The sequence below is a fragment of the Cololabis saira genome, chromosome 8, assembly GCF_033807715.1.
Source record: "Cololabis saira isolate AMF1-May2022 chromosome 8, fColSai1.1, whole genome shotgun sequence".
NCBI classification, from domain to species: Eukaryota; Metazoa; Chordata; class Actinopteri; order Beloniformes; family Belonidae; genus Cololabis; species Cololabis saira.
Window position 1 is genome coordinate 22,501,053 of NC_084594.1, and position 24,017 is coordinate 22,525,069.

Here is a 24,017-nt window from a genome sequence, read left to right on the forward strand (position 1 = left end):
TGTTTTTTACACCTCTATGAAGCTGATAGCCGGGCTCTTATTTATATCACAACTTTATTATCTACCACAGTAAGGTGCTATAAACATTTGCTGTAGTGATCTCACAGAGCAGTCCAATCGAAAGAAGGAAAAAAGAAAAAAAAAATTACAGTCTAGGAACAAATAAAATCTTAGACAAGCAGCAGCAGTAAATATGTCTGGCATCAACTGAGAAAACTGGTCCGTAGCACTATTTGTTTCTCATTAACCACCATCCGACATGTGCTAGTGGCCTGGCCTGTGTAATTACTGGGGCTCCGATGGTGTGGCTGGAAATTAGCCCAGCAGATAAAGACACAGCTGGGACGTGTGCTGGAACTGCAGGCCCTTCAGGCCTCTTCCCCCCTCATCCTAGTGGGTGATGGGCCTGATATGCAAAACGCAGCCAACAGAGCAGCTCTACTACCAAACCGGTCGGGATTGACGCACATCCCATTTCAAGGGAGGCACCCGGGCTGTTTTGATCGGACTGGAAAAATCCAGAAAGGTGCTTTACACACAAACTGAGAAATGATATAAGACAGGTGAGGCCAGAGCGGGTGAAGGACAGCTCAGTTATCCATGCGTATGAAAGAGGAATGGAGTAGGGATATGCTTCCAAGAAAAATGTGTGCTAATGTGGGATCACAGAACTCTTCCTCACCTCCAGTAGACCATGACGATCAGCAGCATGATGAGACAGAGCAGAGTGAGAGCAGACACCACCACCAAGGGGACAATCCACACCATGCGACCTATTCCCGGTTGAGGAGACCGCGTTACGTTGGACAAGCTGGTTGGGTCTAGACAGCAATACATAAACATGTTAAAAATGTGTGCTTACAGTAGTTAATCCAATATGAACCAAAGAGTTGCATAAATAATTTGTGTACAAAGTGGTCTGATGCCTGAAGTTCCCTGTAGCTGAACATCAAAGAGGATCTAGGTAAAAGTGGTGTAGCTCGCGTTTGCGTTGTTTAAGTTCCTAAATCGTACAAAGCCACATTTATCTCAGTAAGTGCTGTGTAAGCAGTGGAGAGTGGTAAGGCTGCAGCCATTATCATTCACGGGAGAGGGGATATAAACCCACGGCTGAGCTGTATTTCTCTGCACCACTAACAGCAGACTACTAAGCTGAAGGTTTAGTGATGGCTCCCGTGCAGAAAAGTGTGGAATAGTGACTTAATTTAGGGGAAATGGTGGGGAAATATGCAAATTTTGTTTTTCTGATTCTTTTGGAGATTTGTTCAATTGTTTTATGAATTAACCAAGCCAACCTGCCTAGCTTTGGATGTTAGTAAATAGCTGTTAAAATGCTCAGACACAGGTTGCAAAATAAATAAATACATTTAAAAAAAATCTTATTCTGTTTGCATACTTTTTTTGTTTGGAAAATTATTTGCTGTATTTATCTTAATGTGAGGCCGGAGATTGTTTTTTTTTTTCTTTCTTTTTTTTTCTTTTCTTTTTTCTTTCTTTCTTTTTTTTTTTTCCTTGTCTGCACACATATTAATGATTGATACCGGTAGAAACCAAAAGCATATATAAGTGCATTATTACTATAATTAATATATATACATATATATACGCATACATATGCGTACACATACATAAATATACACATACAAACCCAGTGATTTTTTTTTTTTTTTTTGGGGGGGGGGGGGGGGCGGAGATTGTTAAATCGAAGTCTTGATAGAAAAAAGCACAATATTTTAGGAAAAAAACCCAAATCCGAACCATATACCATATACCTGATCAAATGTCTGAGAGAGATCTGGGAGAGATTGAGCATCTATAAGACTCAGGAAAATCAATCAGGAATGGGTATAAAAGAACAGTAAAACAATGTCAATGCTAACGTGCTGCAGGTGACCCCATCACACATTAAAAGACACTACAAACTGATCTCTTTCTTGTGCAAAGCCTAAGTTAGCAAAATCAATCTCTTTCCATGAAACTGCCGCTTCTGACATCATGGCAGGAAAAAAAAAAAAACATTAATAAATACTCGCCCTTGAAGCAAACTCTTTTGAAATATCTTAAAGGGATTCCTTAAGGCAGAAACCCTCTGGCAGACAGCCGTCTTTTTCCTTCAGGCCTTTTTGTTGTAGTGACAAGAAAGCCTGGAGTGTTGTCTTTTTCTGAAATGGCAACCAGTGTATTTGCTGTCGTATAACAGGTTATTTGTTCTTCTAAATTGGGCTGTGTAACGGTTGGTAGTGTTTACCAAATTCTGCTCTCGGTGAAAAGACTTTGCTCGTAAGAAAAGCTGTCTACAAGGGAACATGGCCCACTGAGAGTTGGAAAAAAAACAAGAAGAGGACTTTTCTGTTTGAAAGGAATTCAAAATGCGTCTCCCATGTAAAAGGGATAACTGCTCACCAGTGTGGACGGAGAAGGGCAATACAGGCGCTCCATCACCATCAATCTTTGTAGATAGTGTCGAGCTCTGAGGGATCTGCATCTCGGCACTGTCATTACGGGGCTCCTGAGTGGAGACTGGATCTACTTCAATCTCGGGCAACTGTTCCTCATCACTATTTGCAGGGACTGTGGTGCCTTTAACTGTCGGTTTGCCTTCTCCTTTCTCTTTGGCTGTGGATGCGGGGGTAGGGATTAAAGGCTCTTTAGCCGCCGCCACAGTGCTGTTAGTTTGTTTCTCCTCATTATTAGGTGAATTCTTGCTCTTTTTCTTCTTTTCATCCTCTTCCTCCTCCTGCTCCCCCTCTCTATCACCTTTCTCTTCCTCCTCCTCAGCAGCCTTTTCCTCCTCGGTCTTCTTCTCTGTCTCGGCACCTTGAGGTGCCGTCTGCTCCGTGCCCGACTTGGCGGGAGTGGTGGATGGATGCGTCGGGTTCCGAGGGGTGGCTTGAGGTGCTTGCGTGGGCCAAACAGAACTCGGCAAAGACGATATGACCCCTCCGCCAACGCCCAGGCCTGCGAGCAAAGTGTTCGTGACCACTGATGCCACTGTGGCCTGACTGCCACTAGAGGAGGGGCCCATTCCGGTTGCCATGGAGACGAGGGAGAAGTGGATACCGGAAGATGTCCAAGTGGAGGAACCAGAGCTGATGGGAGCCATGTCTGCTGAGGAAGCTGGAGAAATTGTGGGCTGAGAAGGGCAGACAGAATAAAATGGTTAAAAAAAAGGAACAAATAAATGAGGCTGTAACAATAAAAGAAATGTGCACTGCCATCTTCTGGTTAACTAACCATCCCAGTCTTCACGATGCGAGACCCTTCAAAGATTCTTGTTGTATTTGCTGGAGAAGAAAAGGGAAAAGAGGAAGGAAGTCATTCATAAATGCACTTGCACGTGTTTGACTTGGATAAAAATACAGGCTGAAGATACATAATGACCAAATGGCTCGAAACGACGTACCTCTGAACAACAGTGTCTGGCTGAAGTCACTGCGCAGGTCACGCTGACACACCGCCTGCACTCTGAACAGGTACAGGACGTCAGGAGACACATTCGTAATGACTGCTTTCTGCAACAGATTAAACAGATACATTTGCAATAAATTATCATGCATGACTAGTGGAAATTACATTTGAAAGTGGGGATACTGATGCCTAAAGTGAAAACATATTATGTTAAACTACAGTTCAGTCAATAGTAATTTTCCTGTCTAATTTAATAGTATTCACAGATGGCTGTACTTGTACAAAAATTGTCCTCAGAATGGATGGATGATTGCCTCTGCTGTTGTAAAGCTAGTTTTTTTTCTATCCAGAATTATTCAAATAAAGTCTTCAGAGATAGGAAATGAAAATTGAAATGGAAATGAAATGGGCAACACTTGAAGGACTGGTGGCAGAGGGAAAAGTGGACAACAATGTCAGAATTGCAGCTGTACAGATAAGGACATATGAACAGAGAAATCATTCTTCCAATCAGTCATTTCAAGTAAAATAGCAAGTTTGTGGATCTTAATGAAAATCAGTTATATTCAATAATGACTAATAAATCCATTCATCTTTACACTAGAAAGCAGTTGATCCCAAAACTGTTAGAAATAAGACTTAAAGACCAGTTTGGTTGGCAGTTTCTCCGCAGTATACAGTAGCAGCCTTTAAAAATAGTGCTCTGCATGTTTGTGTCTTATATGTGCCTTCTTGTGTCTCATGGCAAGGCCACAGAAACACAGAGAATGCTAGACTATAGAAATATGACAGTCGTGCCAGACCACCTTAGGGGTTGTATGGTTGATAGAGAACACAAAGGTCACTAAATGTTGCTGTAAATTGCCCGTGGTAGCAAACATCCAGCGAGGGGAGATTGCAAATGAAATGCTTTCCATGTTTAACATCAAATAAAACCATAACGGTAGGTTTCTCAAAGTGATGCAAGCCAGACACGGACTTCTGAGGGCGCCGTAATCTGAGGGAGGGAAAATATATATTAATCCATCTTTAGCTGACTCGAGCATTAACTAAGTTTGTAAGGCAGCCCTTGACAGCATGGAGCCTGTTTGCATATTCATTTTAACGCACTTGTCCATCACATCTAAGCTCCAGTTCTAGATTTAAAGTTAAAGATTCCACCCAGTCATGTTTTAAACCATACATAATGAAGATGAGCCGCATAGAATAATAAGTTGTGTTTAAAATATTCTCCCTCCACTAATGACTTTAATTACTTGGTTGAAAACATCTCTCTCTTCCAGAAAATATGCATAAGCACATCTTTTTTCTGTCCCTAGAACGAGCAGCTGAACATAGCATATGCACCTAATCCATTCAAAGTGTATGCTCAGTGGAGGCATCAGAACTATGTGGGCTGGATATTGGAGCACTGTTTCCTTATAAAGTCGTCGCAATGTCACAAAATCATCTTGTAAAACGTGAACAGATGGATGTAAAAACAGCTATCAAGTGTCAGGCTCTGTGCATAAGTGGAGGAGGTTATAAGCTTATAAGACAAGCTAGCACTTTCCTTCAGATGCCGCCCTCGCTTTACAGTTTTCTGCACCGAACAGGAGTCACTAAAGCAGCAATAATATGAAATGCCTCACCAGCATCCAACCCATGACATTGATAACTGCGTGTTTTGAATTGCATGACCAGGCCGGAGGTAGATGTGTCACCAGGGAACTGATTCCAGGTTTCTGAACCACTGGGTATGTGTTTTGACCCGGCACTGTTTATACCTAAAGAGGCAGACTTTTCAAACTATCGAGAAAGCTGGGGGTCGGGTGGCCTTGAAGAGATGCACAGTTGGGGTTGGATTCCAAGAAATGAAAAGATATCTGACCAGGGAGAAGAATATATATCGTGAAAAAGAACATCTCAGTAGGTGCGAGCTCCTGCAGAGGCGAGATTTATTTGTGCAGACACTGTGAATTTTCTGATGGAAAGATACAGTAAGAACTGGAGTGGTATTTCAATGTTTAAGGCAGCTGAGCTAAATGAAAAGATCGACTGCATTTTCTCTGCAGTCGTCACTAAAGGAAACCTGTGTTCAAAGAGCCACATTTGCACCCTAAAACCAGAACAAAACTTTTCTAATTATCACCGGCTTTCATGTTGTCGAAATAAAAGTGCAAATGCCATTTTGTTTACACTGCTTTGGTTTGAATTACCTTTTTAACCCTGTGATACAGACACCTAGTTCAGAGACTGATTAAAATTTAAATGAATGCAAAACAAAACAAACAAAACAGAAGTCAATAGATGAAGGAAATTGTTACATATGAGAAAAGGCCACAGGTGCATTTGTGTGCTCATTATACTATATCAGTTGTGACGCATCAATTTCTGCGACAGGCCTGTGTTTCTATTCTTAGGCAGGTGAGTGACAGGGGAGCGTCTGGGTCCTCATATCAACCAACAGCCACATGCAGAGATCATCACAACCTGTCTCCCCCTTTACACACTGTCACTGATCCAACCAACCTTTCATCCTGACAGATTCATCTGCCGCTCCGCACACCAGCCCGAGCCTATTTAAGCAACACTTATAGTCAAATAAATAAATAAATAAATAAATAAGTAGATTTAGAGAAAGAGGGGAGAAAAAAATATGACTTGAACAGCGTCTGCTTTCATCTGCTATGAGCCGTTTTTTTTTAATTTATTTATTTTTGCAGCAGTAGTTTCTTATGATGCTCACCATTCTCTGGTCCCCAGTCTTAGAGAAAGTCTTTTCATCAGCGACATCACGTTTCACCCAGCTGTAAGACACCATGTAACCGGTGATGGGGGGGTGGTAGATTGTCAGAGGCCGCTCCCAGCTCACCATCAATGCCGTCTGGTTCAGTGGTTGGATCTTCATGCTCACTGGGGCACTGCTGCACACTGACAGAACAGAATGATAAGGGGAGTGTGAGAACGACGCAGCAACAACTCCTTTTTTCTTCTTCTTTTAAACCGACTGAGTTTAGCTGGATGAAGATGGAGGGTGACCGTATTTATCTGTGTTTGAGGATGAAGGGGAACAACATTATCACACTGTCTTGAAACTTGATTTCAAGCCATTTTCAATTCAAAAACCTGTAAGATTGTCAAATAATCCATAAACTCAAAAAAAAAAAAACACTTCTGAAGGCTTGACTTGGGTCAGACACAATCTTGTATGTCAGTAGTGACACTTTTGTGTTTTTATGTAACAATGATGCAATCACTCACAGGCGGAATGTCAACCAGGCCGCTGCATATAGCACATAAGGCAACATTCATGCTGCAGATAATACAGACACTTTATAACCATGCTCAATTTGCACTTTCCTCTGGAATGAGACAACTCAGTATGCATGAGAATAAGAGATAATATGCGAGTCAACCTCATGGTGGCACTGTAGGCTACAGCATGGGTACCCACTCAGAGATCCATCAGTATGAGTAAGGGACAATCTGGACATGCCTCTCAGCACATCAGGGCAGTAGCAATCAGAAACTCGTGTCAAATGACTATGTGCTCTCAGAGTTTCTGCCAAATTGAAATTGTCACCACAATTTTCCCCATTTGCACAGTGAGGCTATGACGCAAATTATGCACCATGACATGTGTGAGAGAGAAAAGGAGACAGGGAGGAAGGGAATCAGTCAAAGGAACAAAAGGGGAAAAAAACAAGAGGAAGAAAATCTCAGGGTGTTGATTAGGTGTGACAGGTGTGAAATACATCATAACCTGTTGGATGTTCGTTGTCAAGTTTGGTTGCTCAAGAACAATAATTTAATAGCAGCTGAAGATGTCGTCGTGGTTGCAGTGCCTGTGTCACAACTGTCCTGACAATTACCTTTCTTTTTTATAATTAACACAATCATATTAACCATCTGGAAACCATCTTATCAACTCCTGATTTGCATTTTTCCAATGTAACACCTCAGTAACCCTAAAGGTAAGAAAAAACTCAAATATCTGGGGACTTGTGTTAAACTTATGAGGAAACATGACAGGAAAGCATTCATTTTAAACTCCACCGATCATCTGAAATTATTCATTTTCTGACTCTTCAAACTGTTGAGGTGAGGTTTTTTTCACTTCACTGAAATCTCTTCAGCTGTAAACAAAACCAAAAATAGATGCAGGACCTAAGAGGCAGCACATGCAATGATGTAAAGGTTTTATCAGTTTTAAAGTGATCTTAATGCTTCATTTACATCCTCAATACTCAAGTGTGAATACATTTTCTGTAACCTCCAAAATAACCCTCAAAGAGGTTCCATCTCATCCTCTAATACCACTCAGAACAGAGCATGAATCTTTTTCCTGGCAGCTTCTACCATGAAGGGGATGAATTGACTGTTGTCAACAAAGCGGTTCCACTGCGTTTCGCTTCTGAAAGCCTGTATAGCATGTTTTAAAGCAGCTGTGTGCAGATACTGGAATGATGTAGGAAACAAGAACTACACTAGAAAACACAAACAGAGAAATACATCTGATCAGAACATAAACTGGCATTTTCTGAACTTAGCCTGAAATTCCCCAGGGGCATGTATACCAACATACTATCTACAATACTTATTTTATGGTAATGTGTGACTTTTGCAACTGATACATCTTCCTGTTTGGCTCATTTCGTTTTTAAAAGGCTTTAAAAAAATCAAACCAAAATGTGGCAAATTTGCTGCCTTTCTCCATTTATGATATTTGCTCACACCGCTTTTGCCCTGTAACTGAGACAACAGAAGTAATTATATTGCACAACCTTGGACTCTGGGAAACTGTGGCTGGCATTTTCCAATATTTTTGACATTTCAGAGGCAATCAACAAATGGAGAAAAAACAACAATAAAAAGAGTAACTAATAATAAAAATAAAAGCAATATTGGTTTTGACAGAATGAACTTATTTCCAACCATCAACTGTATTAAATCTGGTCCCCTTGTGAGGCAGAAGCTTTGAGCTGGGTTTTTTGGCCTGGGTTTTAGACAAACGGACACTCCGTATACAACAAAGACAAACAACATAAGAAATGTTACCTAATAGATCATGAAATTATAACTGGACAATCAATAACTCTTTACAAAACTGCAATCTCTGTTTTGCATCCGAAAGGTTAGCTCTGCATCTCTAATGGATAAACAAGGTCCACGGCTCTGAAAGCCACAGTGATTGAACATTCAGCCAGCGTGTGGCTCTGGCTCTCATAATGTTTTAAATCAAAGCGCATCATTTAGTGTGAATAGACAAATGCTCCACATAGCAAAACCTAAGCAGTCGTCAGTCTTCAAGAAAATACTGGCACCGTTTTATTCTGGTACATCCAAACACCAGCAGCATCCTCAGTCTGAACACAAAGAAACAGAAATGCTAGAAAGACAAAAGAGAAAATAAGCAAGAGGGAGGGAATGCAGGAGGAAAAAAAATAGAGATACACAGGTCCACATTCATCCTGTCTAGTGACATAACGCTACAAAAGCAATTTCACAACTTAATTTGTAAGGGTCTATTTTAGCTGTGCTACATATTAATGATGATTGCTGATCGGTCTTTTTAGAGTGCTCCAACTTCATCACAAGCATTCCTAATCAATTCTTGCCACCAGACATAGAGACACCAACAACACCAATTTAGGGAGCAGAAGCCTCTCTCATTAGTCTCCGTAGTTCCTGCTCTGCTCTGTTAAAGCAAGCGCAGCCAGACACATCCATAAAAGAGAACCACTAACAAAAAATACTCGGTCGGCATCGATACGTTGTTAGAAGAACGAGTTATGACATTCAGGAGATTGGCTTGTGCCACGTTTTACCCCAAATGTTTCTGAAAGATATAGATTACCAAAGTCAGTCATCAGCTAACGTTGACGGTTCTTATGTTTATTCAAATTTTCATGAAACTCTGAGTCATATTATGAATGACGAGTTGTTACATTAGTAAGTGCTGAATAAATCCATCAGGGGTGCACAGAAGCTTTCTAACTGGGTTGAAGGTTGTTTAACGTAGGTGATTTGTGTTCAATGCATATAATTCAAAACAGACTACACAAACATGGTGCAAAACTCACCTAACACCACTATGCTGTCACTATGAGTAATTGGAAAAAAGGATGAATTAAATAGGAATAAAATGCTGTAACTTAAGAATAAGAGCAAATGTCACAAAGGCGGTCAGTAGCTATTAATGTTGCCTAAAAGGAGACTTAAAGGAGACCTATTATGGCATCTAATACCTATTTTAAACAGGCCTTGAATGTCTTAAAAACAAGCTTTTGATTTTTTTTGCTAAATAAATTAGAAATTCGGCGTCTGAGCCATGTCTTTATCATCCCATTCTCTAACATCATTTTCTATGAGGGATTCTGAGTGGGCGGGGCTATGATAATGAGGGACTGTGCTGATTGGCTGCCTGAATGAGGTGTAGAAAATGGCTGAACCTCCGGCCAGCGGAGTTGTTGTTGTTGTTCCGGACAGAGTTAGTTGTGGGCGTGGTTTCACGCCAACTTATGTAAATTGCTACGTAACGACGGGAGCAGAATCTGAACGGCTCGTAGAAGCCACATCACACTGGATGGCTCATCCGGGCGGCTGTACAGACACTGCAGAATTTGGTTGCTTTCCTCCTTCTCTGAGTTGGCAGGCTGAGGGGAGACCACTTTATATATGTTAAAGCAAGAGAAAACGTGTTTTTCATAATAGGTCTCCTTTAACCATAGTTCAGTGGGCTACGCTTTGCCTGGTTAAAAAATAAATTAATAAACAATACAAGAAAAAACATCAAATGAAAAACACAGGAACTTGCAAAAGAGGAAGATGTACAGTATTTGCCCTCATAATGCCAAAAGAGAACCGTGCTACTAATGAAACACTCCTTGTACTCAGGTTTCCCATGTCCTTGTTCATGCAGTCTGAAACAGCAGCAATGAATTAAACGGGACCCTGCTGCAATGGAAACAACTCCACGAGAGTCAGCCCAACCAGAGAATGAAGAAACTCTTCCGAGTACACGAGGAAGAGAGGACTTCCATGTCCTTGTTCCTGCAGAACTTGAGGCAGAAGGTGAACGTAGGCAAGGAACGGCACCAGAGCCATCCCCAGAAGACCCTGCTGGTGGAATGTGCTAATGAGGAACCAGTGCCAGAAGACACAATCCTCATAAATTCCCCTAGAGGATAGAGGAGATGATGGCAGGGATCCCACTGAAGAGGAGGAACAGCACCTGTCCAATCATATCATAGTGAAGCAGTCCCAGAAGAGGACACAGAGGAGGAAGACCCTGGAGATGCAAAAGAGGTTGGCGCTAACACAACCACTGCTGCACCTGCAGCCGTCACTGACAGAGGTGCTGATTTTATTCTTACTCTCCGTAAAAATTGAGAGGTCGTCTCCATTTTTTTCGCCCCAACAGGGTAAAATGTGATTATTCTTTTATGTTAGCAGCCATGTATCATTGCTAGAAGCGAAAACAGCTGTTCGTTCATACGGTTAAAACATTAGCTACATCAGAACTTATTCACAGAGACTGCCTTCATACCCTTTAAAGTGTGTCAACTTATTTTTGAAAGTCAGCGCTTCTTACAATTTTCCTTACAATTTTGCCATTAACACTCGTCTTTTCTTATGTTACACTTTAAAATGGCAAATATAAGTAAAATGCATGACTATTCTTTTTGAAAAAGGAGCAAATGTACAACCACGATGAAGGAGGGAAGGCTAAACAACTGCTCATTAAGATAAACTTGAAGGATTAAAGCAGCAAATCTACATACCCCTGAAAAGCTGAATAAGAAATCCTGGACAGTTTGCACAGACTAAACAAATGAATAACCTTTAAAAGCTGGTTGAATTTTCTTACTAATTCATTTACAACCTCTCAAGCCATGTTGGCACCAAACACATATAGTATTAAACATATATACTTGTATAGTAGTTCTGAGACCATGCAGACAAAAAACTCTTACCTCTTGAAGCTTCGGTGCCATGAGGGCTTCCCAGGGTTTCAGTCAAATCCTTCTGCCATGCATCTTTTACAGCCGACTTAAAAACTTCCCTACTTCCCAGGTCCTGCAGCGGTCTGAAGTTGTTCCTCAGGTACTCTACAGACTTGACATGGTCCTGTTGCTCCGTTGTGAAGATGGAGTAAAAAGCATCCAGCTAGATGGAGAGAAACACAGAACAGCTATCAAGGCGAATCTAAGTGCCACTGTAACTCTGTGTAGCTACGTGAGTAGGAGTATGCCTGGGTGTGTATGTGTTAAATATAATATATGAAGCAGCGCCGCATTTGTAGTCGCTTGCCAGTAGCTGACTGTTCACAAGTGGAGAACAGTATTTGCAAGAAACATTTATATCCCATGCAACAGCAGGCACAGGCTTCAATCACCATCCATGCTACCTGCTGGCCTGTAACTTCTCAATGGGATAAAATTGTGGCCATTGATTGCAGAGAATGATCTCCTGCCGCGTGCTGTAATGACTACACATTGCAGATACTGTGGAATCAATGTGTCCTATGGGTGCTTGGAGAAATGAATTACAGGTTCATAAAAGACTATCTGTGAGCGTCACAAACATTGTAGAGGTGGTCAATATTCCTGCAGCAGAAGTCTTTTCTGAACAAAAGATTTGTCCTTGTGCAAGTCATAGAAATTCCACCGATCCCTGCAAATTTCTGTGGTGCAGAATGCACTAGAGGATATGCAGCTGGGTAACGCCAGAATTGTATGTATAAAAGATGCAGCACAGCACTGTGGAGGGGATCAGCAAAAAACATGAGGCATGATTTGGCATATATTATCTCTTTAAATCACAAACAGCAAAAAAATAAAAAAAAATACAGAAAAGTTAGGCGATTCTTTTTTAAGATAAATAGAAAAGCACTGTGAAATACTAGATTTTTTCATTTAACACAATCTTTACTCTTTTAGTAAGGGGGGAAAAAAAAATCAAATAAATCAGGATTTTAATTTATGAACTTGAAAAATGTTAACAGTAACCAGTTTCCATTCTGATGAAGTGTTATTTGGGTACCGTCTCAGACCAGCAGTATGATATATGTGCAAGTGCCATTACACACACACTATCATTCAAATGCCAGTAATTGCTTCCCCCCCTCCTGTTTAATCATGCACAATATAGGCATCTATGGCTTCATATGCAAAGGAGCTGGAGAGGAACGGGCCAAAGAGGACGAAAAGGAGAGGCACATGAGGTAGAAAATTGCTTGCACGTGCACAGCGTTGGGCTGCAAGTCATCCACTGCTTGTGCACAAATGGGATCTCACTGTGTGTGTAGAATATAGCCGTCTGGGTGTGTGAGGCTGGACATAACGCACCTGTGAGTGGGACAGATACACAGGCCTGGAGAAGATGATCCACTCCACCACCTTGCTGCAGGGCGGCGTGGTCAAAGAGCCGGTGTATCGGTAATAACTGTCCACTGACGATGGCAGCAGGTCCCTCAAGATGAACGACCTGAGGTTCGTCTCCTTTTCTGGATAAAGCATGCGATTAAAATCTGTTAGTACACAGAAGTTTAAAGCACAGTGTGTTATATTTACACAAACATTAACAAAGTTGTTGCTTTTCCCTTCCCTTGTGGCATTTTTACTGCTTTCTCTGAAACCTCTTCTGCCAGAAGGACAGTAGTTAAAAGCTTCACTACTTGTTATCACAGATCTCTGTACTGAGACGGACTGAGAGAAGAGCAAAAGCAGGGAAGTCTGATAAGATGGCCAGCTCTGACAGCTGATCTGTGGCTGGGTGGTAGTGTGCTCTCCTCCATGTAACAACTGTGGCTAGGCCACTGGGATTAAGACAGATCCAAATGATTACATATCCTCTGATCAGAACCTGGCAAGGCTGTGTAGAAGAAAAGAAGAAAAAAATCATCCCGAGGAAGATGCCTTTATCTCCTCAAAATATGCTGTGTGGGTTATGGGTGTTGGTTTGTTTTTTCCTTGAATTATGATGAGAAAAAACCCAAATAAAGCCGAACTGATGTCAATTCCAATCTCTCACAGCCTCATGGTCTTATCTTAAAAGAAACAGAGGTTTAAGGTGTGGTTTGGATTTAGACTACAGGGACAGAGGAAAGCCTCGCCCCCATGCCTCATCTGTAGTCTGAGTCAAATTCAGTATGCACAGCCTTTCTTCTCTCCGTCTTCAGACAGTGTACGTGCCCTATCGCTCCTGGGCTGCCGAGATGCTGATGGATGGATGACTGTGGGATAACGAGCTAGTGGAAAACCAACCATCCTAACGGGGCAGAAAGCAAGGAGCATTTAGCAGCTAAGGAAGGAAGACGGCCCAAAAAAGCACCACACCCATGCCAAGTCTTATGTCAGCTGGGAAATGGGATTCTGTGTCGCAAACACAAACATCTCTGCAGTTTTACAGCACAGAATTAAGCCAGGAAGGCTGGGGCCTCTGAGGTAACCTGGGCAGCCCCCCAACCACAGCGATGGTGGCAGCATGTGATGGTGATTTTGGTATGTGGACTCCTCCACACACTGAGGTATCCCTGGGCTAAGACAGTAAACCCAAACTTATTACTGACACAACAAATAAGCACCTCGCACGGCAGCTGTGCTGCTGGTGGCTTGCTGTTTGAATGGGGGAAAATGATTTCAGTCTTGTTGTGGCGGAAAAGGGTTACATAAGTGCAGTCAGTTTTCTGTGTAGAGAAGGAGAGATTTATAAAATAATTTAGCATTTAGCATGTTCGGCTGTTGCTTTTAAAGTTACATTACAAAGGAAAAGTGGAGCTTATTTTATCAAGTTAAATAAAACCGCCAGTGAAATGGTCTCCCAGCTGATTAGTCTAATCAGAAATCAGTCAATTTTCTTCACTGCAGTCGCTTTAATTCAAAGCGACCTATTTTCTTACTGCGAGGCTAGAACACATGCTCTAGAGGTTTCTGGTGAAGCCGAGCCTTTCCCCGCTATACTGTTACACTATTGTCTTCAGCAAGTCGCAAACATTTTTCTCCAGTGCTCAACGCAAAATGTCATAACCTCACTAGCTTACGGTGCACAACATCAAACAACCATCTCATTAGAAATTATAATCAGAATCGACTCAGCGATGCAGCAAAGCAGCGCCAGGCTAGTGAAACCGTCGTTGAGTTCAGAGAAATGATGTCATGGTTTCAGAAATCTTCATACGTGTACATGTCCTTGTCTGTGTACTACTGCGCTCACAAAAATACCATCAGTTTGGAAAACAAGCCAGATGTTGTGGCTTAATCTGCAGTAAGGGATTCCAGAGTTATTCTAAAACGAAGTGCAAAAGCCATGTTGCTGGGTAGCCCGGCCAAGAAACAGTACCCTCATTTAAGACAATACACCATAAAGATTTGTACTCTATGGCACACAACATAAAAATATTAATATCAAACTTTGAATAAGCCATAGGCCAATTATGTAATATGTAAAACTTGACAATTAAAATAGGGTGGACTTTCTTCTTCACATGACTGTATATACTGTAAAACTGATGTAGGGTAGCCTAATTGAGGCTCAGATGTAATTAACAATTCTGTCTGTGAGTGATGCTCTGCAGTAGTCTCTTCCTGCAGAGATGTAATGCCAAGGGAGACTGAGCATCTTGCAAATTTATTCTCTTTTCTGAAGTTAAATACTGCTGTTTCTTGTGTTCAAGATTAATTTGGTAGATTAAAAAATATGGGCACCCTATGTTGAAGATCAATATTCGTTTATCACAGGCGAGGACATGCCTGTGCCGTCTAAACACGTTTGCCTCCGGATTGAAAAGCATTGCCAACTGCACAGCGATGTCAGAGGGATTTTGTAAGGGTCAATTGCTTTTTGGAAATCCCTCATGGATCTAATTCTTACTGTAATATTTTGCGATAAGGAGATTTTGGTATGACGGATGAAAAAAAAAAAAAAAGAAAACAAAACCCCCCACAACTATCTGTTCTTGATTGTACTTGCCAAATAAATTCTATTATTCTGCATGAAGCAAAGTCGGCAAGGGGTTGCTTTTACATTACTTACCATGATGAACTACTCCTTTCAATCCCTGAATGATTGGTTCCACAGCTGGGTTGTCTTTTTGCCCAAGCTGCAAGAAATGTCCAGAGACAAAAGGATTACAAAAGGGATTATGAGACTAGTATAATAATCCAAATAAAATACCATAAAAAAACCAACAAAAAAACATCAACTTGAATGGCATACAAAGAGCGGACGGAGTGAGACCAACATACTGTTATTGTTAGTTTTAACTATGTACTGGCTCTGTGGCACTCTAAGATTTTTGGATGATGAGTGCCTTACAAATAGAATGCATTATTATTATTATTATTATTATTATTATTATTATTATTATTATTATTATTACTACTACTACTGTAATCATGAGGGAATATCATCAAGCAGTAACATTTTTCATGATTATGTTTATAAGTGCAAACTGTTACCAGTAAAATCAAGTTATTTACTTCAGATGACACATATAAATAAATAAAATGATTTAAACCTCAACTACAAATCACGTATTAAAACTTGTCTTTGAAAAACAAGTCTGTAAAACCCCCATGTGTGGCCGTCTGCTGCTAGTGCGCCGTTCTTGGCTACAGCATCTAAAACTGGAGTTCGCATGGTAACAGACTGTAGAGGCTCTCATCACAGTATGGAGTGATAGTTTTGCAAACAGCAGTGGTCACGCAGGCGGGTAATCTGTCTACACCATAAGTATTTGGACAGTTACACAGTTTTTGTACTTCAGGCTCTATGTTTTAGCAAATTCAGTCCAATATTAATAATGGATACCAGTAAGTCAGTCTGAGTGTTTGTGTTATCACCCGTTTCACACAGTACCCAAAAGGCAAGTCTTCAGAAGTAATTTTTTTTTTTTTTATAATATTTTATGCGTTAACCGTACTTCTCTTCCTAAATTTCTTGGGACCTCACTTGTCTCCATAAAGCAGTTCTATTTCACAAAGGTTCTTTGTGAAGCTTCTTGACTGTGCTGCTATTTTGTGAAAATCATTACAGTAATGCAACATTTACAAGTGAAGAGTGAAAAGTGAAAAGCGTGTGCACAGGTGTGACACAGCAGCAAAAACAGGGGTTTCTTATGCAATAAAGGCTAAAAAAGAACTGATGACTACAGCAGCTCAAAATATCTGTGCTCAAGCACAGGTTGGTTGACACTGTTTTTGAAAACACTTTTACATTAGACATGCGATGTTCACATGATAAATTCATGGAAAATCTCTCTCGTTACACATATTTTTCACAAAAACCCAGATTCCTCATGGTCCTTACGAAATGAAAAATGCCCCCCATGTGTGGCCTTGGGTTTATAGATCACCCCGAACAAGACAACATGTTACCAGTCCTCTGTATGAGTGGGATATAGTTAGAAAGAAGGTGACACTTCATGGACTAGAACTCATCAAGCCACATCATTAGTTTTACCTTCAACTGTGTGGCCGGACAGCTAACTGAGAAGAAATACTGTCTTTGAAACATTACTCCATAATTGACTTCTTATTTAATGGATTTTAAGCCTTCTCTAATCTTACAACTCCATGGCTTTTCAAGTTTTCCAATGATGGCCCACAAATCCATGTATAATCTTTCTAAAGGGATAATAGATAAATAAATAAAATATAAAAAAAAAAAAAATACCCCTGATAATTCCTTCCTTATCTATTTGACATACACTTAAATGTTTGCAGTGACTAAACATGAGCAATATTCTCAGGGCCAGGTTTTAAAAAAATATTCCCAATGTCCTACTTAGGCGACAATACTGGACAAAACAGTGTTGGGATGTGGGGACTAATCCTCCCTTGCTCAACATTAATTCAGGTCAGTCAGAGGAGAATAATTGTGTGGAAGTGAATGCTGAATGTGGATAATATGCTCACCTTAGAGGCCATTAATAGGCCATTGGGGAGCACGACGAGAACTCTTCTCATTGATTAGAAATGGTAAATCCAAGCCAATGCGTGTTTGCCCACTTAAAAACCTTCACACTGTAAACTGCTATTCAGCAGAATGTGTATGGTGATGCTAATTGCAGTAAGCAATAGGGCTGTCAGGACCCAGCAGAGGCATTTAGGTCCTCACACACACTCGGTTCATCACTGTCTGAGAATAGACCTACATTACAAAACACCTGTGTCCCCATTCCAGCCTCCCCGTGTCTGAGGACTGGCCCTTACCTATACACCATTAAGCTGAGCACTGGATTCCATTGATCACCTGCCATTGACTATAAGGGTATAGGTTAAAGAAATTAGTGCAAGACTGGAAGAGATTCTGAAGTTGTCAGTGCAGCTGCTAATAGTTCATGAATCTCGGAGGTGCTTTTACACTTAACAGAAATTGGGAGCAATTTTGCCCATTAAGAGCTTATGTGTTCAGCTCTTGGGGGGACAATTTGTAGTTTCTCAGCAAGCAATCTACCACAGAACAAAAAAAAAAAAAAAAAAAAAAACCTAACCAAAAAAAGAAAAAGAAACAATCACCAACTAGATCGAAGAGAAAAGAAAAATATCACGGCAAAGATGGCAAAGATGGCAAAGATTATTTCTATGAATATTCAGAGTCGTCTTCAAAAATGTCCATATTTGCATTTGTCCAAATAATAAGATATTATTTATTATACTATTCCAGTCTGTTCCTCTAGTGTTGCATCTCATTAGTCATTTTCTTCCCTTCAGTTTCCATTTGTCTCTGATCTCCTTGGTTTTGTAAAGCATAAAAAAGGCAATAAACCCCAAAATGCTCTTACACTTATAAGCCTGTCAATGAAGCAGGCTTCATTGATGATTTTCCATGAGCAGGTAAACACTGAATTATTACACTGAGGTTTGTCACATGTTTTTCTCTGGGAATACTGAGCTGTAGGTATGATGATGCACCTTTTCACATGGGGCTTATTTCGCATATCATACTATACTGCTGTGTAGACTGCACTCACTTACTGAATGCTAAAATCAACATATCACATACAAATTTATATAAATATAAAGTAATATGTGTTATGCCTATTGTCTCATTGGTCTTGTTTTCAATCCAACATTTACTAACACTAACCATAACTTAATACAGCCACTACAGTTATTTTGTACTCATAAACAATTCACTAAATAAATTAAGGGTTTTCAAATAATGATGTAATTCGATTAAAAAAGAAAAAGAGGGTCATTCGAGGCATTAAGAGTTCTTTCTGGCAGAACCATGAATGTCTGAATCAAATTTTCAAACTTTCATAGCAATAATTGTGCTGGTCAGGGTTGACTAATAGACCAGTTTTTCATTCTATTCTCAAATTTCTGTAGATAAGTCTTGACCTTTAGTTGTGATACTTCACCTCGAAGAAGACAGCCATGGCAGCAATGATGCGTCTTTCCTTGATAGCGGCGCTCAGGCTGTCAAAGTCATCTGAATTGTAAAGGTAGATCTGCATCTAGGATGAAAAACAGAGCATAAACAGCTTGAGGAGTGGACAAGGAGAACGAACAGTCCTGTCATCAATCACTTGGACGCACTGCTCGGGAGCCGATGTGAAGCCATTTTGAGGGGCAGAAAAAGGGGTGTATTTATCACTTCAATAAATCTCTCATAATCGGTGTCATTCTTTTTTGTGTGCTGCCACTCCTGGAGGCTGCCGGAGAAATACAGCATCGCATCCCCAAGGCACAGTAACAAGGAGAGAGGAAAAACTGGGGGGGATGTTCTTTTTTTTTCTCTTTTTTTTTTTTTAACCCCCTGTGCAAAGATCTAACAGAATGATATGCCTCTAATCATGGCGCCCAATTATCTTAAATCACCCACAACGCTACTTCTGAATTCACAACAAAGCGTTGAATGTTTGGGTACATTGTGAAACGCATACAGGGAATATATCATAAACCTGTCAAGGCTCTGGCTTTCAATGAAAAACAAAAAAAAAAATTATTTCATTTCAAAGTAAAGATATTGCAGTAGTGCTGATCAAAATCATCAAATGATACTAAAAGTAGCAATTGGAGCTGTCTGTCATCTCGACGTTATGCCTCCGTAAATTGAAAAAGCCTTTCATATCAGAGAAGTGAGTTAATTGGCAATAAGAAAAAGGTCCAAGATGTTGATTTATTTAAAGGGTATGTCTGTTTTGTTTTTTTTCTTCCTTTTTCAGAGTAAAATCATGAAACACCACAAAACGCAATCGGCTTGGCTGACAGCAAATGCAACGTTAATAAGGAAATAATAAGGATATAAGCATATAAATAAGAATAAGCTCATTAGTTTAGGCCTGATGATTTAAAATGACTCTATTCATATACTTTAAGTTATTCAGTTTCCTTCAGAGTTCCTTTAACTGCAGCCTTTAATGAAACTAATTCTTTGTCTGAGAACTCAGCAAGAAAGAGGACTGGCCATTCATCACCCTTCAGATGTTATTAACTACATTACCCAATTAAGATCCCCCCTTAGGCTTCATTTACTCACTGAGATTGGCTCATGTGATCTGTTCTTGTTAACAGCACTTCGGAAAACCTGATTTTCAGTTCTACACTCTCATAGGGGCCAATAGAGAAACTTTAATCACTCTTTGAAATTTTTTGCGTAATGTGTTTATACTGAGATTGGAAAAACTGCTTGTCAGAGGACATTTCATCCACCCCCATGGTTAATAGTTGTTGATTTAAGGAGGGGCAGATAGGTGGTCTGACAAATCCATACAGTGTTTGTAAAGCTGAGGGATGCGCTGTCCACATTTCACGGGAGATTCAGCCACTTTATTCTTCATTTCCAGAACAGAGTGCAAAGACGCAAGCTTAAAGCTTCTCTGCGTTCCCATGACCCACTTAAGCAGAAAAGGTGAAAACAAAGTCATGCATGGCGTTATTTCCCAAGACAATAAAATGTTGAAGAAATGTAAGAATTAAGTCGAAGAAATATGTAGTATTAAGTCTCAGAAGCACAAATGCATTTCTTCATTCTTTTACAACTGAACTTCCACAGAGATTTGTTGTCAACAGTTACATTTTCTCGATTCTCACACTCATATCACACATAATCAGGTACCTTGTCTTTTTTCTTAGGAAACCACAAAGTGCCAGATCGCTCATTTTCAAGAAGAATAAAGTGTCAATTGTGCCTTGGCATGATTGAACACGTGGGTGTTTATCATATTACATGAAAAAACTCCTAGATATTAGCAAAACAGAGTATTGCCTGCTGGAGAGGAACATGGATATTTACTGCTGCATGTTTTGTTGATTTAATACTGATACTGCTGAATGCAGCTGATAAGCCAGGTAAATGTAATTTCTCCAGCCCGTAGTATAACAGCCAATGCTGTTGTTTAACATCATAAAAGATTGATCGCTTCTCCTGTCAAATGAATCCTTATAAAAAAAAAATTGAGAGCATTATAGTTGTTATAATACCATGTAAACACAATGACACCATAAACACACATTGTTTTATTGCTCCACAGCAAGAGCTCACACTTCAGTGGCCCTGAGAGCTGGAGCGCTGTAACTTAGCACATCAAACAGCCAAGCAGTCGAAAAGTACATCTTCACCAATTCCCACCGCTCGATTCAGATATTGTTGTAGATCTCATATCTAAACCTTGGTTTACTCTTCGTACACTGGAACTTTCCAATTAGCCAATACCACTGAGAGGTGGTTGACAATGACTACGCCATGCACCACAAACCATGTCAGTTTTGTGTATTCGTAGGTGTGCATCCCATTTTAATCTTTCTTTTATGTATTTCGTTGCATTTCTTTCCTCTTAATTACATAGACTTTGAATTATGTGTATGTAGCTGTGGTTTTTCTTTTTCTTTTACCGTCCACAAAGTACTTTAGGTGTATTTTTTCATGATTAATAAGTATCCCCTAGTCAGTGATTGGTTTTTTTTAACGTGCTGTGGATTTTATGTCTGCAAGACATTTGTGTGTTTTGGTCAAATGTCTGACAGTGTAGTGCACATACATCTTTGGCTCTACAAAGGTCAGAAGAATATCTGTCTTGACTCATCTAACACACTGACTGCATTTTCTTACTTGACTTTTAGTTGCTCGACTGCTTTTGGTCCCACTGAGGCTTTTATCTTTCTTACTGTATGCTCACAGTCACGCTTATTCATATGCTCTTAGTGCTGGGTGTGCAAACGTATACCCTTCCAAGGTGTGATTTGTAATCCATGTATAATTAATCTAACCTCGGTGACACCCTAATATATTATGAGAAAAGATCTCCCTAAGGAACCCTGAGGGAGAAAAAAATCCACACTTTCATTTTTCATTGCACTGTTTGAGCGAACAGGTGGTCCATCTATCGATTCCCCTACTTCACTCCCACGAAAAAGACCGTGGTTAGATTAATGTCAAGCTCAGGAGCCACAGGCCAAGCAGCCCACTGGGTTTCTTTTTCCTTTTTTTTGTTAAACATAACCATACTACAAAGCCAGATCTGCCCCATAATACAGCTCATTGAAACTAGATTTGTCTTTCACCTCCTGTATGCAAGCAAACTATATTTGTACGCGTGTGTTCAAGCTTTTGGGCATGTTGGATAAAAAGCTTTTTCTCTCCTTGATAACAGCAAATGCTTTATGAAGGGTGTTACGTGTGACTCAAGGCTAAATGTGACTCATTTTGGAGTGCAGAGATAATTAGACATCACAATGAAAAACAGTTTTGATTTAGCAGGGGTAAATAAGTCCTGAAACTCAACATCCATGGCCAGGCTCGTCAAATTTTCAACAAAACATCTCACTGAAAGAAAAAAGCTAACCTTTACTTTCAAAGTTTACTGGGAACACCAAGCTCAAACATGTATCCATACTATATAATATTCATAGGTATATATAAATAACAGCAAGTGAGCAGCACACATCTGATCAGATGTAATGTCAAGTGCAACAAATGGTTCTTGGTCATAATTATGACGAATGAAATGGCACATTTTACAAGATGGAGCAGTCAAATGGCTGAAGGCTAGATCCTTCACAACCATATTTCCCTTCAACCATTCATCATTTGATTTCACTCTTACCTTCTGGTCCACAGGCTGGAATAATACTGTACGTCATGTTTGATATATTTACTCTGACCTATTGGTAACAGAATAACTTTTAGAAAGCAGTTCCCCCTGAAAACATTGTCGGTTCTGGGATTTTTCATGCACATATGCTGTACACAGATTCAGGACTTGAATTAAGAAAGAATACTACCTCAAATGAACAGAAAATTCATGATGTACCAGACCATTACATAATTTAATAATAAAAACTAAGCAAAACGTGTGATGTGTAAGTACCTCCCTGACAGAATAACTTGTAGCGTCACCTTCAGCAGGAATAAACTGAACTAATGATTTCTGTATGATGTAATCACCCTCTCATATAGCTGATGAACATTTTTTTGCCCTCTTTTCTATACATTGAGGTTTGTGGTCCTTTTTTAAACACATCTCCATATTTGAATTTTGTGGTTTGATCAGATGCAATTTTTCCTAACTTAAACTGTGTAGCCATTTTCCTTTCAGAGAAGAAGCTTTTCTCCTGACAACCCTCTGAGCGAGCCGTACTTGTGCAACGCTATTTTCTAAATGTGCTGTCACAAATTTTCTCTGAACTTCACACTGTCTGGGGAAAGGGGAACTTACTGGAACGTCCAGTCCTGGAACAATGGGAAGTGTTTTGAATGTTTTCCACTTGTAAATAATGTTTCTCACAGTATGATAACAGAACCCTTAAATACTTGAAAATGGCCCTGGGGCCTCTCCGGCTGACGGGGAGCTTCTCTAAGATATGATACATTTCCTAGTTGGGACTGTGATGAACTTTTCTGACACGCAAACTACCAAAACAGCTTTTTTTTCTTCCCATTTTTGATGATGATCAAGTTTGTTTGATTAACATCACTTCACTGCTTCTACATTGTGCCTCGGTTTTTGTTCAAGACATAATGGGGGAATGGAATATGCCCTGTGTTGCTGTTCTAAGCTTGTATTTGCGTAGATATAAGGCCTGGTAAGGCCCAGATGATGTTTTGATACATAAATCATTACATTTAAAAAGAGCTGTCCTATCTTTTCCACATGACTGTGTGTAGCAGGAAGAGTCAGTGTTAACTATTGAGAGAGTTACAATAGGGAGTTGTTGTTGACCCAATTTTTCACTGACAATGTGTCACTTCAAACCCATGTTTTTCAAGATTTTGCAGTTGAGTGACACAAAAAAAAAAAGATCCTTCAATTAAGTCATGAAAAATATACAATCCCCCTTTTACATAGTATGAAAGAAAGTAAGAACCTGTACATTACTTAAACACTATATTTATTTCAAAATGATCCAAAGAGAACATATCAAATCTTTTGAAATTATTTTTACCATTGTGTTACATCACCTCCTCTTCTAACAGCACTCTTCAAGTGTTTGGCAACTGAGAAGAGAGGTTGATGTAGTTCTGAGAGTAAACTGTTTCTAAATTCTTGTTTGATGTAGGACTTCAGCCCACCGAGTTATTCACTGAGTGATAGGTCTGGACTTTAGCAGACCGGTCTAAGATATAGACTGTTCTGCATGGAACCATGCTTTTAATACACAGTGTGGTTTGGCATG

The 24,017-nt window shown here is 40.0% G+C and overlaps 1 protein-coding gene across 4 annotated transcripts in view; it reads right to left on the reverse strand.

The window, feature by feature from the left end:
- The window catches only part of ca16b (carbonic anhydrase XVI b), a 109,280-nt gene that overhangs the window by 12,548 nt on the left and 72,715 nt on the right, over window positions 1–24,017 (reverse strand). For 2 of the 4 annotated variants that reach the window (XM_061727293.1, XM_061727291.1), the window contains exons 5-13: window positions 18,761–18,856; window positions 15,427–15,493; window positions 12,741–12,898; window positions 11,367–11,559; window positions 6,137–6,321; window positions 3,404–3,512; window positions 3,235–3,284; window positions 2,404–3,133; window positions 683–773 (exon numbers count right to left, since the gene is read on the reverse strand). In XM_061727293.1, the coding sequence (XP_061583277.1) occupies window positions 683–773; window positions 2,404–3,133; window positions 3,235–3,284; window positions 3,404–3,512; window positions 6,137–6,321; window positions 11,367–11,559; window positions 12,741–12,898; window positions 15,427–15,493; window positions 18,761–18,856 (1,679 nt within the window). Of the gene's footprint in view, window positions 1–682; window positions 822–2,403; window positions 3,134–3,234; window positions 3,285–3,403; window positions 3,513–6,136; window positions 6,322–11,366; window positions 11,560–12,740; window positions 12,899–15,426; window positions 15,494–18,760; window positions 18,857–24,017 lie in introns of all 4 variants that reach the window. The other 2 variants (XM_061727290.1, XM_061727289.1) reach the window with 1 other exon arrangement.